This window comes from Oryzias latipes, chromosome 12, assembly GCF_002234675.1.
Source record: "Oryzias latipes chromosome 12, ASM223467v1".
Classification (NCBI taxonomy): Eukaryota; Metazoa; Chordata; class Actinopteri; order Beloniformes; family Adrianichthyidae; genus Oryzias; species Oryzias latipes.
The window spans coordinates 26764198-26779942 of NC_019870.2; the positions used below are offsets into that span (position 1 = coordinate 26764198).

General features: G+C 41.7%; 2 protein-coding genes across 2 annotated transcripts in view; both read right to left on the reverse strand.

Annotated features, from left to right (window-relative positions):
* arrdc1 (arrestin domain containing 1) overlaps positions 1-924 on the reverse strand; it is a 49996-nt gene extending 49072 nt beyond the window's left edge. Inside the window, exon 1 of the mRNA XM_023960895.1 lies at positions 271-924. Within this exon, the coding sequence (XP_023816663.1) occupies positions 271-388 (118 nt within the window). The 5' untranslated portion in view covers positions 389-924. The remainder of the gene's footprint in view (positions 1-270) is intronic.
* A 3993-nt stretch (positions 925-4917) lies between these two features.
* LOC101163918 (glutamine synthetase) lies at positions 4918-12254 on the reverse strand. The gene is made up of 7 exons (XM_004075091.4): positions 10755-12254; positions 10252-10426; positions 9586-9747; positions 9366-9512; positions 7481-7608; positions 7212-7411; positions 4918-6069 (listed from the first exon to the last, which is right to left on the reverse strand). The coding sequence occupies exons 2-7, from the start codon at positions 10418-10420 to the stop codon at positions 5769-5771; spliced, it is 1107 nt and encodes a 368-aa protein (XP_004075139.1). The 5' UTR covers positions 10421-10426; positions 10755-12254; the 3' UTR covers positions 4918-5768.
* Between the last annotated feature and the right edge of the window lie 3491 nt (positions 12255-15745).

Sequence of the window (15745 nt, forward strand, 5' to 3'; positions counted from 1 at the left end):
CACACACACACACACACACACACATACACACACCACCACCACCTGATCGCTTGTTGTTATTTTTGGGAGATTCATCCGCGCTAAAGAACAGCCCGTCCCAGCAGGCTCGCTCGTTTAGCAGAAACTTTACAACAGCAGCTTTTCAGCCGCGCGCTCCCATCCCTGCACCGTCGCGAGGCAAAAGTTTCACCTCACCGACTGAGTGATGCACAGGCGCCGCTAGCGGAAGCGCGCGCAGCCCAGCACCCCCCCCCCCCCCCTCCCCCGTACCTTTGTAATGCAGCGCGCTGCTGGTCCGGATCCTCACGACCCCGCTGACGGACTCCCCCGGACCGTAGACCACCTTGTTGTTGGTGTAGAAGATGTCAAACTCCTGCAGCTTCCCCATGGCTCTGCTCTCCGCTCTGCCGCGCGCTCACCTGCTGCCGCGAGCTGCTCTCCGCCCTCCACGGGGACTGTGACGTCACCGTGACCTCCTCCGAATCCCAGCCGCGAGCTCAGGGACAAACGTTAACGGACAAATGAGTCGATTCTGCCTCAGAAACAGACCCACAAACTTCACCGGAATCCCCTCACGGTCATACCTGCCACAGGTGCTTTTTGATACTGTGACGTCATCCGACTCTAATCTCCGTTCTCGAGTGGGACTTGGTTGGTTCTATGGGTCTTGGATTGTGACGTCAGCCGGGAAGGTGGGTTCTGCACCTTTCAGCTTTTTAGGTGTTGGACGTAGAAGCGCTGAATGCAGACAGGTGTGTCCTCACTACAGGCGCCTTACTCCACAGCAGGCCTTCCTGTTTGATCAAAGTTTAACCTGAAAATAAATAACTAAATGAAACTGAGAAGGAGCTAAAAGCAACTCAGTTCCTGTCAGGACATGCAAATGATGGAGTTTCTTAATGTAGAAAAAAGACAAAACATAAAATAAACATATATCTGCATTAGTAGGTGCTCCTGCTTTTATCTAAAACATATTACAAATGTTAATTTACAAATGTTAATTTACAAATGTTAATTTACAAATGTTAATTTTAAACCAAAAAAGTTCAGTTTTGGTGTTAGGCCGGCTACTTTATTCATAAAATGTTTGTAATATGATCCTTTAAAAAGAGAAAATAAGTTACTTTAGTTAAAACCTCAAGAATCATGTTGGCAAATAACTTTTATATTTATATATTTAGTAATAAAATGTTAATAAAATAAAACAAAATACCAAGGCAAGACTATAGGAAATAACCAAAAACATTTCATAATCTCTGGAGTATTTTGAGAAAAACAAATGTTCCTCATTTGTTGTTTTTTAATAGCACTCTTACCCTTCCCCTCCTTGAATAAAGAAATACTCAGAAATGTAGTTTTTATTTTATTTTTCTTTAAATGGTTGGAGCGGCTGTGGAGCAGAGGTACAGCGGTCGACCTCTGATCGGAACACTGCAGGTTCGGTTCCCACCCATGTGCCGAAGAGTCTTTGAGCAAGACACTGAACCTCACATTGCTGCTGGTGGTCATAGGTTGATGCCAGTGTTCAGCAGCAGTGTGTGGGTGTGTGTGTGTGTGTGTGTGTGTGTGTGTGTGTGTGTGTGTGTGTGTGTGTGTGTGTGTGGGCGAGTGTGACTGTTAAGTGCTTCTGGCTTTCTGAGAGGGTAGGAAAGTGGTATATGAGGGCACTCCACTTACCATAAATGTCCTCATCATCAGAAAAATGCCACAATAACATGTTAAAAACACCGTTTTCCTCAGAGTGAGCCTTTAAATTGGATTCATGTTGGACTCATCCTCACAAACACGGACAGCGTTGGCCTCAGACTGATCAAAGGTAAAGGTTTCAATCAATGGGATTTTTATTGTAAATGTTTAATACAATTCTTTCTTTTTTTGCCACAGAAAAACAACAGTTTTCTCATCTTTCTAAAGTTTGCAGGAACTCAAATGTTCTTTCCGTTTCTGAGGGCTAAGTTGTCTTAGCGGTGCTTCCTGGCTGAAACTGTACTTGTCGTCTCACATCAGCAGCTGGAGCTGCAGGTGCACAGAGATGCTTGTTTCCTCCTCTCGATATCCAAAACGTCCAAATCTAAACGTGATGCCAAATACGCAGGAACAGACTTTTCTCCTTTTAATTTTTACTTTCCACCATCCTATCAGATTTATCTTTTTTAGCTGTTTTTTTCCTCTAAACTAAAGGACCGGCATTTCCATGACGACAGACAAACGGGACTGTTGCCAAGAGACTGCTGTATCCATGGTAATCTTGCATGTGGTAACATCTGATCAGGGCTTAAGAGCCCCTTCATTTTTGTTGTTGTTGTTGCTTATTTTTTTTTTTTGGGGGGGGGGGGGGGGGGGGGGCAAAGACACCCTGCGATGGACTGGCGACCTGTCCAGGGTGTTCCCTGCCTTCGCCCATGAGTGGCTGGGATAGGCTCCAGCAGGCCCGTGACCCCAAAAGGCACAAACGGAAGAAGATGAATGAATGAATGAAAAAAAGGCCAAAGACATGTGAGGGTGCTCTGACAGATTCTTGAAACAGGATGTGATGTCAGGTTTGTCTTTCAGTCCTGAGGTGGATCCACGTCAGCTCCAAGTTCTGGGATTCGATAAAAAATTCATTTGTTTTGGAGTTTAGTCAAACAGTAAATATCTTGAAGATATTTTTCCTGATATTAAAGCATGTAACAGCTAATGTAATAGCGCCCTCTAGTGGAGAATAGAAGATTCATTGTTCTGGCGTGTCTTACTGCTGTAACTTCAGGTAACTTCACGTTTTGTGTGCAACATGGTGGCAGAAATATCACTCCATACACGTGCAATGAGGTGAAAGTCACTTGCAAAAATTACAGATTTTCTTTAAATCGTCATCTTTTTATAAAAAATATATATTTCAGGGACTCTCATTCATGGAAAACCAGCTGAGGGTCCGGAGTTCCTGTACTGGAAGGTCCAGAGCTGCATGATGGTTTGATCAGAAAGGTTTCAAAATTTGAATCCCTCTTTAAGATAATTCATGTTCCAATCTGGGTTTTATATTTCCCCCTCACATGATCGATACTCAACTCCTTAAATCAGTGTTTTTCAACCTTTTCTGAGCCACGGCACACTTTAACCTTAAAAAAAATCCCGCGGCACACCAGCATCCAAAAATTAAAAAAAAAGGAGAAACTCAGTCTGTATTGATCTACAGCCCCTCCCTCCACAGTCTCACATGCATTTTTGAGATAATTGTTACAGAAAAAGCTGGAAACTGCAGCTGTTTTTTTCTAAAAGATGCAATAAAAGATAAGTTAGAAGATTTAAAAATAGTTTGATGTGTGTTCGTTAGTTTCAAGACGTTTAACAACAGATCTCCTTTTGCGCTGTCACTCTCACAACCCAATGCATCATGGGAGATGTAGTGCATAAAACGGCCGAAGATCGGTTTTCGGAGCTTCATTGTTTTGTTCACTTGTTCCACGGTCTGATACCGGATTCTGTAGAAAGCTACACCGCTAAAGACGAGCTTTAGCTGGTATTTCTGTCGGAACTGAGCGACTTTACGAGCTAAATCGGGACAAGGAAGTGAAGACTTTAACCACTTCTGATTGGTCAGACCGATGACATGTGATTAACCCCCCCAACACGGGACTTTTCCAAAATACAGCCGAAGGTGCAGCTGAATCGCGGTACGTCATTCTTATCAAAATCTCTTTAATAAAATAAAATAAATGCAAAGAAAAGGTATTTTACGATCTTTTATATTCCTAACTCCTCAGTGTTTTATCAGGGCCTGTTTGGATGAACAGAGAGCTAAAATCCTGGAGATGGGAAATGTTTTTAGATCAGTTGATGAGGGCAATTTCCCACGGCACACTTGGCCATCTCCCACGGCACACTAGTGTGCCGCGGCACACTGGTTGAAAAACACTGCCTTAAATGATCCACAAATCGATACATAAAAGATTCAACCAACTTTGTGGCGACACGATACAGTCCCATACTTTTACTGAAATCAATACAATCTAGATATTTATCATGAATTGGCATTTAAAACGAAAAGGGAAAATGTCTTTCAACAAAGAAACTTCTATTTTATTTCTTACCGGTACTTTTTTTTTTTTTTTTTTTTTTAAAGAAAATGTTTTTAACACAACAGCTGCAAACAAAAAAAAAACTGCATTTTAGACTTTTTTGTTCTTTGAGGTTACTAAATGTTTGTCATTTTAGTTTATTCAAATATTGTTTGAAGAACTGTGAAACAACAGGGTTATCATATGTTTAGTGAACACAACTTCTGTCACTGCGGTTCACCTTCAGCCAACTATAAGTATCCGACTTGGCGGAAGCTAGCTTGTGATTGGACGTCTTTTTGTCTGCATCACATGTATGTAAAGCCAGTAGAGAGAAACTGACAGTTTTGATGACTTTTTACCAACATAATCTTATTCATATCTGTGGTTTTCAGTCGAAACTGCTGTTACACCCAGTGCTCGATTGATTTTTCAATAATACAGTCCATGCTCCTGAGCTCCTAAGCAAAAATGGTGTTCTGGTTTTTGAGAAAAATATGGAAAAGACGATAAAATTATCCATTCATCCATTTTTGGAACCTAGTCACAGGGTTGCTGGAGCTTATCCCAGCTACTGGTAGGCGAAGGCGAGGTACACCCTGAACCGGTTGCCAGTGGGTCACAGGGCCACACAATCCCACTCACATGCATCCAAAGGGCAATTTGAAGTCACTGATTCACCTATGCAGCATGTTTTTGGACTGTGGAGAGTTCCCAGAGAAAACCCACACATGCACAAGGGGAACATGCAAACTACACACAGAAAGGTCCCAGCAGGGATTTGAACCAGAGCCATCTCACTCTGAGTGAGAGTGCTAACCACTGCACCACTGCTCTCCACTGTAAAAATTTAGGGCAGAAATACTTCAACTTAAAGTTTAGTTTTTCTTAAGTTTCTTTATATTCAAATGTTTCTAAATGAATTCATAATGTGTAACTATGATATTCATGAATAAAAGAAGCAAAGAGATAATAAAAATATATATCACTGGTATTTTGTGATTCATTCACTCTAGAAAGATGAATCCTGTGCAGCATAAAGATGAGGTTCCATCTTTTAGTCGTTAACAGTTTTTCACAGATATGCTGTTCAATCTGTGCATGGTTGCACACAAATAACAAAAATAAACAACCCCAAAACAAAATACATGGCAGCTGGTTTGTGTGTGTGTTTGTCAATCGCTCTGTTTCTCAACTTGTAAGGCTGAAACGTTTGCAAAACACCAAAAGATTAGCACAAAATAAAACACTAGAACTTGATAAAGACTTAAATAGAAAAATAGGGGTAAATCTGTGGATGTTATTGTGACATGAAAAACATAAAGAAACATAAACTTTCGCCATAAGCGGCTTGAGAAGCTGCTAACGAGAAACCATGAGTGTGAACATGTTTGAGCAACATCAGATGATCTGACACTGAGGTTGCTTCTCATCGCTCCACTTCTTGAGTGAGTTATTGCAGTTGTCTTTCCTTGTTTCAGCAACACAACAAACAAAGAAGAGATTTTGATTAAAGAGTAAAGATTTGTCCATTTTTGTCCCGTCTTTGTTCAGTTTATGTCTCTTTAATTGTCCCACGTTTGCTACTGTAAAAGGCAGTGTTGTGTCTCTGGTGTTGTAAAAAGTTATTTTATTATTTTGGACATGATCTTTTTTCTTGTAAACTATTAGATTATACACGTGCAGCAAAAGATCACTTAGAGAGCCACAGACACGCGTCCTCTTCTTCTACGAGCTCTCTTCTGACTCCAACAGGCAGGTTTCTGCAATGATCCCTGTCACCAGGTAAGGGTCGCAGTTTGCTGCCGGACGCCGGTCCTCGAAGTAACCCTTCCCATCTTTGCCCACCTGGCGTGGAATGCGAATGCTGGCGCCTCGATTAGCCACGCCAGCCGAGAAGTCGTGGATGCTGGAGGTTTCGTGCAGGCCGGTCAGGCGCCTCATGTTGTCCTGGCCGTTGTGAGGGTCGTAGGTGCTGATGTGCTTCTTGTGATTTTTGCCCAGTTTTTCGATGGCCGCCTCAATGTGCCTGCATCAGAGAGAGCAGAGAGGTGTGGTTATTTAAAGGCCACTACCACGCTTTCAGGTCTAAATGAGGACAAATGCATCAGTGAAAAGAAAGGACTAAAAAAGCAGCACAAAAAACAATTGTAAACTTAAAAATTAGAAATTATGTTGAAATCTGAGTCTGTGGGCCCGTTTAGGATTCATGCTCTGTTTGTTTCAGACTTTTGTACATGATAGAGACCAGACAAAAACACAAAAATACACTGAAAAATCAAAGTAAGCCACATTGTTAGCCACAATGATAACTCTGCTGGTGACTGTCGTCTGTCTCAACTGACATCCAGGAGTTTCTAAATTCTTCTTTTCTCAGTTGATCTGAGAAATATTCGTTTTCTGTAAAAATCAAATGAGTCTAAACCCCACCAGAACAGAGAATATGCACTCCTGACTCAGAAGCACAGAAGTGGAAGTATGATCATATGCGGCTGCATAAGTTAGATGTTTTTATTATCAGGAACTCTGAGACCAAATATAAAAGAAAACAAAAGGTTTTAACTCTATCACAAAAGCAACTCTATAGACAAGACACGAAGCAGATGTACAACTTCAATTTTGATTTATTTGTTAAACATATTTTTTGACTCTCAGGGAAGGAGAAGTTTATCGGTTCAATGAAAAGTGTTAAAATGTTTTTACTGAAAATAAGTTTTATCTTTCATCTTGAGTCTGATTTATTTGGCAAAAAGCTTCATTAGTGGTTAAAAAAAAGAAATAATAACATGAAAAAGTTAGGATGATCAAAAACAAGAGAAGCAATAAAGTTCATTCTGACAAATAGAATGACTGAGTAACAGCTGCTTATTTCTCTATAGAAGTCTATGGGAATTTGCCTACTTGCAACCAGCGGGTACTTCCTGTTTGGAATGCCAGGAGGGAGGGGCCACTCATTCCATTTGAAGTATCATTCAATGGGAATTACCCCAAAAACGCTCACATATGGGTATTTTGTTTGATTTTGATTTTTTACACAGAGCAGCGACTAAAACGGAATTTAAATATTTCTTTATGAGAAAACAACATCGAAAGATGAATTTTATGTTTTAGACGGCCTGTCTTCTTTTTTTTTTTGAATTGGGGTTTCTTTAAGTTTTCCAGAATACTCACTGCAGCCCCCCCTCTTCCCTCATCTGCCTGGTGCTGACGTTGGTGTGACATCCGGCTCCGTTCCAGTTGCCTTTGACGGGTTTGGGGTCCAATGTTGCCAGAACCCCAAAGTCTTCGCACACGCGGTGCAAGAGGAAGCGCGACACCCACAGATGGTCTCCCATGTGGATTCCTTCACAGGGTCCCACCTGATACTCCCACTGAAACAGAGAGGGGTTGGGGTTGGGGGTCGGAACCACACTCAACACACTGGGGGGGGGCAGACGTACCTGAGAAGGCATGACCTCAGCGTTGGTGCCAGAGATCTTGACTCCGGCGTAGAGGCAGGCCTTGTAGTGGCACTCCACGATGTCCCGCCCGTACGCACAGTTTGCCCCCACCCCGCAGTAATATGGACCTTCATGTTGGGGGCAAAACATGGGGGGGAGTCAGCAAACGTTTTTAGGATGATCTTTTTTTAGCTATAAAAGTGATTGTTTGAATGACTTAATGTGATGTCCTTTCTTAGTTATTCAAGAGTAAGAAATCTGATAATCAGATTCTAGATTTTTTTGAAAACAGAAGTCAGATTTTTTTCTGCAGGCAGACTTGTGTTTGTTCTATATATCTGTCTATTTTTGTATTTTGTGGGGAAATGTGCCAGAGTCCCAGTGTGAGTGGAAAAGATTGAAGCAACGGCAATTCCAGCCGTCATTTTCACCTCCTGGAGCAGAATAGACGGACAGCGTGTTTCCAAAGGAAAACTCTTAAGATTGAAGAAAGAAATTGTTTCGAAGTAAAGATTTTTAAAAAGAAAAAACATGCAGAGCATCTCCACATGAACCATTGACTGTATATGGCTTTAAATAGCAAAAATCCCATAGACCTCTGTAGAGAAATAAACAGCTGTTACTCAGTTATTCTATTCCCTGATACCTTTGTTATAATGCTCTTGATAATCAAATATTTTTTTCACTTTCAGTCGGAATAAATCATTTGCACAAGCACAGTAGTGTTTGAAATACCAGGAGAGGAAATGAGTCCCGCCGTACAAGCCAAGGTGCCACATACATAGATATCTGGCAGCTCGGTAATATACGAGATGATCTTCTAAACGTGCTTTTATTATTGTTACAGTCATTTTAAAGCGCCTGTTCGCTCATCATTTTAATTTTAATCCATGTGATCAGTGCTTTTTTTGTGGAAGAACGGAGCTGGAAGAAGCCAGGACTAAGAGAGGCTAACATGCGCTAACAACATTTAGCCTTGGAAGAACATAAAATCCATGCGGGAAATGCTGCAATCTGCATCTTGGCTGCACGTAAATATCTGGGAATAACATCAGCCTTTATTTTTTCGGGACACGACTGGCAACACAAATCCACGTTGATTGTTTGAACGGTTTCTAAGGACTGAGCAACATTCCTGCTTTGAAAAGCTCACACACCGCCCCAAAGCCGCTGTGTGAGCTGACGGTCCGAGCTCTGCCCGGACACACACTTTTACCGGAAGACCCGGTTCTCCTGTGTTCCGTAGCTTGTTCACCTAGAGCTGCGGGATGGATCGCAGTCCGAAGTTTCCGTAACATAGCGCACACGTAACAAAGCATCCTCCCTTCCCCTCAAACACAAAGTCCGACTGCTCTGCTCAGAGGCTTAGTCGCTCGGTCCACCGGTCCACTTGACTAATCAAGTGCAGGAGCGGACTACTTCTTTTCAATTTTGTTTATTCTTATTTTTAGTTTTTTGTTAAAGTTACTTCCCTCAGTTTATACTGGATCATCGCGGATGGGTCATTAGTTGGGAAATGAAATAAATGAAGTAATAGGAGGTAAATCGTTCTTTAAGAGTGAAGACGCCCTCACTCACTCCAGTTCTCACATACAGTTGATGACATGAACACGATCTTTGAGAGATTATGGATTGAACCGGGAATTCAGGCCTGTGGATTATCAAGTATCTTATGTAGCAGTAATTTGATTACTGCCAGATGTCAGATTTGTGTGGTTATGCGTTGAGTCTTATATTCAACATTCTAACAGAGTTTATGGTAAAAACACTGACAGTAAACCCTGAAACACACCTGTCCTCAGGATTCACAAAGAGTTGTTTGGAGAAGTTAAAGCGATTGGGAAATGAACAGCTTCAGTGTCCGGGTAAATGTTGGCTGAGTCACCTTGGGGTGCTGGGAACCCGTTGGTGGGCCAGCTGAAAGGATGTCCATCCAGTCCCAGGAGTGTGTACTCCTGCTCCATGCCGAACCACAGGCTGTACTCCGCCAACGTCTTCATCACTTCGTTGCATCGGTGGCGGTGGTTGGTTTCTGCAGAACGAAGAAGTGGTACAACTTGTTTTTCAGGGCAGCACAGGAGCAACGACGTGGCACAGAGACGCACCAGCTGGGAGGCGGTTGTACTTGAGAACCTCGCAGAGGACCAGCTTGTTGGGGTCGAGGGTGAAAGGGTCCCTGAACATGGAGACGGGGACGAGGTACATGTCGCTGTTGGAGCCCTCGGACTGGTAGGTGCTAGATCCATCGAAGTTCCACTCAGGAATGTCTGATCGGGAGCAAGTTAACATCTAAAGTCAGAACCAGATTTGTAACATTTTTACACATATAAACACTTTGTATCTAATAATAGTAGATTTTCCAAAGCTGTAACCGAACACAACTCAAGTTTGCTATGAAATCCACCTGGCTTAAGAATGTTTTCACTGTTTCATGAATCTGTATTCAGTCTGTGTAGATTATTCATGCATCGCATTTGACATGAATCTGTCAAATGCTTCCTTATTATGCAGCTTTATAATCTATTAATTATTATGAATCTCGGTTATTGATCTTGAATAAACTTTATAAAGGAAAGTTTAATGGTCCTTAAATCTTCAGAAGGATCCTGTTTTTGAAAAGATTTGAGATGAGAAGGGAGTGTAAAACAAGGGAACAAAGACGAAGGAAAATGATTTCCTGAGAGTGACTTCCTGTTCAAGATGAGGCATTTTCAAGACAAACAGAGACAAATGATGAATATTAGTACATTAGATCTCCTGTGAGAGCAAACCTTCAATGCCCGCTGGTTCTGCGTCTAGAGTCCTTGTCTTGTTGCGGAGTCCTTCTCCGGTTCCGTCGACCCAGATGTAGGTGACCTGGCACTTCTGCCCCTGCGGCAGGCTCATGTACTGCTGCCGCACGACCTTGTTGAGGCGGGAGCTGGACGAGACTGAGGCCATGATTGGCTGCAGACAGGGAGGGGGGGGTCAGTTCATGATGCTGAGCATCGTTCTGACAGATGCCGGTCCTTTGAATTTCTACATTATTTGTTTAAAACCTCAAAGCTGCATGAATGTCTTTATTTATTATTGATTACGTGCCCATTTTCCTCAGAAATTTAGACTTTTGTGTTTGTTTCTTATTTTTCAGATGAACTTTTGAGGTCAAATGAAAAACAGTCATCCAAACTTTCCTGACAGTGTGCTTTATTGCTGATTGGGTTCTGAGAACTCAACAGGAAAACTTAGGCTATAAATGAACTCAGAAATGAATTGGATAAATGTTCAGACTTACTGTGAGGCTTCAGGTGCAGGCAGGTGAGCTGATTCGGAGCAGGTCTTTCCCTGAAGTGGAAGTGATGACGAACTGACACCTTTGAAAGCACGGGAGGCTGTGGGCGGGGTTAGGGGCGTGGCTTTTGTTTTTGCTGAACGCAAAGTCTGTATTCCTCAGAGCAAATGAACTATAAAAAAGGGCAATCGTGCTTATGACATGCATGCAGCAGAAGCAAATCAGCACTGCATGCATGTGTCTTGAAACAACAGCTGATTCAGCACAGCTGGAGCCCGACAGGCGTGAGGAGGACTCACATCAGCAGCACAGACACTTGCTGTTTGCTGAGCACTCAGTCTCGCAGCTCAATTAAACACCAGAAGATGCTTGTATGTTCAGTTTCCATCAGGATAGACATTCAGCAGCTGTGTGGAGAAAGCCTTGACCACGTGGGACAGAGGCGCGATGAAGCATGAAACAATACACAAACTCAAAAACATCTGCTGATGAACCGCCGTTATACTCAGGTGACATTTGACTGACTCATCCCCTGAAACTACATCTAAAACTGGATTCTCATTGACTCTATTTACAGACGTGTAAATAATGCCTTTTCAATGAAACCTTCAGTCAATGTAAGAGGCGTGAAACGTCATGTCTATGAAGGACACTAGACAAACATTCACGGTACGTTTTTGCACTGAGGAGCCCTGAAGAACGAAAAAAAAAAACACACGCTTTTGACCTTCATAAGATGTTTGTCTAAAAAAACAGAAGCAGTGTGTCAAAATGTCCGTTTAAACAGAAATGTGTTTACAGGTTATTAAAGACCAACTTGATGCAGATTCTTTTGAATCCTCCAATAAACCCTTGCTTTGTGTGAAGTCGATGTTATGCGAGTCATCAGACCAAGTGGCCCACGATATGACACAGAAACTGTTGACTCCCATTTGCTGTAATCATGTCAACTTGTGTTGGTATTTTAGCTGAAACCCTTCCTCATACAAACTCAATCAAGTGGAATTGCTTTCATTTGCACCATACAGTAAGAGGGCGCAGCAAAAGAAAACAGGAGGATCAGGTTTTTGTACTTTCGAGACATTCTGGAGGAGCATAGTTTTATAAATGCAACGCATGGAATGGTGGCGCCACAGGCATTTCAGGCAGAAAAAGTCGAATGTCCTGTCAGAACTCTCTCTATTGTCACGGAAATAACTTTTAGGCCGGGAAGCGTGACACCTGCGTCTTAAATGAAGTGTCAGACTCATCAAAGTCACACCTGCAATCACATTTTTCTGCCATGTTTGGCATGGTAACCAATAAATGAGAATAAGTGAGTCTTCTGTCGTGCCACCCTTTGTATGGAAGTTTCTTTCACCCATAATTCATGCATGACATGCAATTCTCAATGAATACTTCAGTTTGCAGTTTGATCATGCTGTTTAAAAATATGCATTTGGTAATGTAAAGTTCAAAATTACAATTAAATTGACATAAAATGAAAAGAAAAATCAATTGCATCTTAAGTTGTCATGGTTTTTGGAACAAACGAAAATGCATTTTGCAATGTACAATTCAATATTTTAAAATGAAATGAAAATGAAATTTTAATTTCTTGTTTGTTTTAAATTCACTTCGAGCAACTTAAAATCCATTGCAATTTATTTTGGGTTCGTGTTTTTGTGTCAACATTCAAAAGGAACTGCAAAACAGCACTGCTTTTCATTTGCATAGCATCCCACTGGGCTGCACGGTGGCACAGTGGTTGGTGCTGTCGCCTCACAGCTTGAAGGCCCTGGTTGTGTGGTGCTGTTGGGGAGTTCTCCCTGAGCATGTGTGGGTTTTCTCCGGGCACTCCGCCTACCTCCCACAGTCCAAAAACATGTTTCACTGGTGGACTGATTACTCTAAATTGTCCCTAGCTGTGCCTGTGGGTGTGTGGCCCAGCGACAGGCTGGCGACCTGTAACCCACCCAACAGGTCAGGCTCTGGCAGACACTGAGATTCTAATGCATGCTTTAACGTCTATCCGTTTATTGTAATGCCCTGCTCTCTGGTCTTCCTAGAACACGGATATCAAACCTTCAACTGCTGCAGAATTTATGCAAGCTGACGAGGACCAAGGCGCGGGAACACATTACACCCATTTTAAAATCTCTGCATTGGCTCCCTGTGAAATTCAGAATTTCAGAAGTTCTTTCATTGGTTTATAAATGTTTTTATGTAAATCTTAGGCCGTCATATCTATCTGATATGGTTTCACAGCATGAGCCCTGGTGGACCCTGAGGTCCTCTGATGCAGGCCTTTTGGTTATTCCAAAAGTCAGGCCTACTGTTGCAACGGTTGTTATTGTAGAAAACTTTCATAAAAACATCACAGGAACAAAGAAGAATCCTTCTGCTTATTTTTCTGTCTCTGTTTTATAATCACTTGTTTTAAAGTTTGGTTTGGAAATGTTATCCTTTAAAAAAGTACATATTTAATCCCTATTCAGTGTGACCGGAATTTATCCTTTTAAATCCATCCATCCATCCATTTTCTGAACTCTTCAAATTCTCTTCAGGGTCACAAAGTTAGTTTGCTTAGTTTAGCTAATTTTGCTCTACATTTGAAGTCTAAAGTATCAATGCATCATTTTTAAACAGTTTGTTTTTAGGGATTTATTGAATATTCACATGTATATTGTTCCTGTATAATGCATTTCTTGATTTCCTTTGGCTAAAGGAGTCTAAATAGGCTTTTTCCTTATTTCTTTTTAATCACATCTATAATTCAGCTACATACTTTGAAGTTTTTTCTTTCATTCTTCCCTTAAAACAAAAAAAAAAGTAAAAGTGAAATTCAAGAACGTTTAGCAAAGATGCTCCTCTTTGAACTGGTATCAACCAAATTTTATCATCCAACATTAAAATCTCTTGGTCTTGGTTTCTTTTTTTGTGTTTTGATGCCTGCCCCAAGTTGAATATTGTTTCTCCTGCATCATTTTCTCCAAGCAGCACCTTTACAAACCACAATCAAGAAGAAGCTTCGTCTTGAACACGGAGCTGGAGGTCTTCCTCCTTACCTTTCATATATCCTCTGACCACCTCATGTTTCCTTTGATCAATTCAACCCTCAGGAGTATTGGATCATTCAGTGACTTGCCTGATGAACCACAAACAGCTTCAGTGCATCAAAAGACTCAGAGAGATACAAATGAAACTGAAACAGTAAAAACTGATGGATGCTCCTGCTTCTAGAGAGCTGTCAGTGTTCCAAACGGGAACTGAGCCGAACACCCGAGGAACCGGGTGATCAGAGAAGCAGCAGTCAGGTGCTGGTCTGGACGGACATGCAGAGCTTTTCAGATGATCTGTTTATCCACGTATCTCCTTTTGTAGCAGAGGTAATCGCAGGTATGTCAGCGACCAAAGTGGCAGGATGATGATTCAAGGCGCTCCCCGTCTCCTTCAGGCCTTCCTCACAAAGCGGCCGCTCTTCTTCTCTGCTCTGCTGGTGCTGGGCGGCCGGCTGCTCAGCCTCCACACCCGCCGACACGCCTGTCCTCTGAAGGGGAAGCACAGAGGGGATAATGGGATGCCCCGCCTCTATATGGTGCTGGGAAAGGAATTACAGAAGCCTGTAAAAATTTCACTTCAAAAGAACAGTGTGTCCTTTAGAAAACTATGTCTCGCCGGGCACATGGCAAGTTTTTTCTGAAAGTGTTACTCAATTCAATTCCTCACGAGAAAACATGAGCATTCCTTTGAAGATTTTGTCATTTTCTAACTGAAAACATAAAAGCTGCACCACTGAGATGATGCATGCTGTAAAAAACTTGTGTTGTGGCAGTTTGATCTACTGAGAAAGAGGAGCAGGCCTGATAAATGTAGGCCTCGAGCTCCGTTCACATGGCCAAGAAGGACCAAGTGACCACTTCCAATGAAAAGTCTATGTTAACGGACGTAAACGTGTTTCAGGCTTCCGCAGTCAAAACTTTCATCTTCCCACTTTGTAAATTTTATGACTGTTTTCAGGCTCTACCTGCAAAACGTGCAACTATTGAACGCAGGTTTTAGGTTAAAACCAGGTTGAGCTTTGACCAATCAGACTCAGATTTGATAATGTTGTGTGGATGATGTCCCTTTTCTTTCACAAAAGTGTCAACGGCTTGAAAATTGATCATGGAGGTGTACGGCCGGAATTCTATGACACTAATATTTTCTTAGGTTTTTTATATATCAGAAAAGAGCTGCGAGAGAACGTTATCTTTTTCTTTTGCTGGCTTTTATCAACAGTATGTTTTGAATGTAGTTAGTGTTTCTTGTTGCTTTTCTTCTTTTTTGTTTTTACAAGTATGTATTACATTACTAAACTATTAATAATATCAAAACAGGCTTTCTTTGTCAGAGACAATCAAGAAATCTCTTTTTGAAGCCATCAAATTATCAAAGCAACATGTTGTTTACAACAGAATCCCTGAATCCTTTGGAAAAATTGTGAAAAATCCATGGATGAACAAATCTCTCATGATAATTCAATGTACAGTCCTATATGGGAGGTTGCTCTTGTTACGAGACCGTCAAACTAAATAATTATTTCAGTGTTCACAGGTGATGCAGTGAGATAAAAAAGCGCTTGGAATATTTTTCCTTGGAGTTACCTGGATGCGAATCCTGCTGTCTTTTTTTATTAATAGCAGTTTAAAAAAAAAAACATAGTTACATTTCATTTGACATAAAAAAAATGATTTTTTTTTATTCATGAACATATGAAAAAAAAACAGCTATTAAACAAAGGCTTTGATAGACTCTACACTGAGCATTTGTGGGTGGTTGTCCTTAAATAACAAACACTCCAACTTCCTAACTGTCACGGTGGCCTCTGTCAGTGCTCCTCCCCCTCCCCTCTCACTGTGCACCTGAAGATTGGAACCAGCTGTGGACACTCTGCTCATCACCTCACCGCCTTCTTAAGGGGATCCAGACCTGCAGTCATCGCCAGTCCGTTGCCTACCTCGGTGCATGTCTGA

Coding starts and splice junctions, on each gene's coding strand:
- LOC101163918 (XM_004075091.4), bottom strand. CDS start 10,420: ATGGCCTCAGTCTCGTCCAGCTCCCGCCTCAACAAGGTCGTGCGGCAG. Junction 9,513..9,585: donor GTACAACCGCCTCCCAGCTG/GTGCGTCTCTGT, acceptor TTCGTTCTGCAG/AAACCAACCACCGCCACCGA. Junction 7,609..9,365: donor CGGGTTCCCAGCACCCCAAG/GTGACTCAGCCA, acceptor CCCAACATGAAG/GTCCATATTACTGCGGGGTG.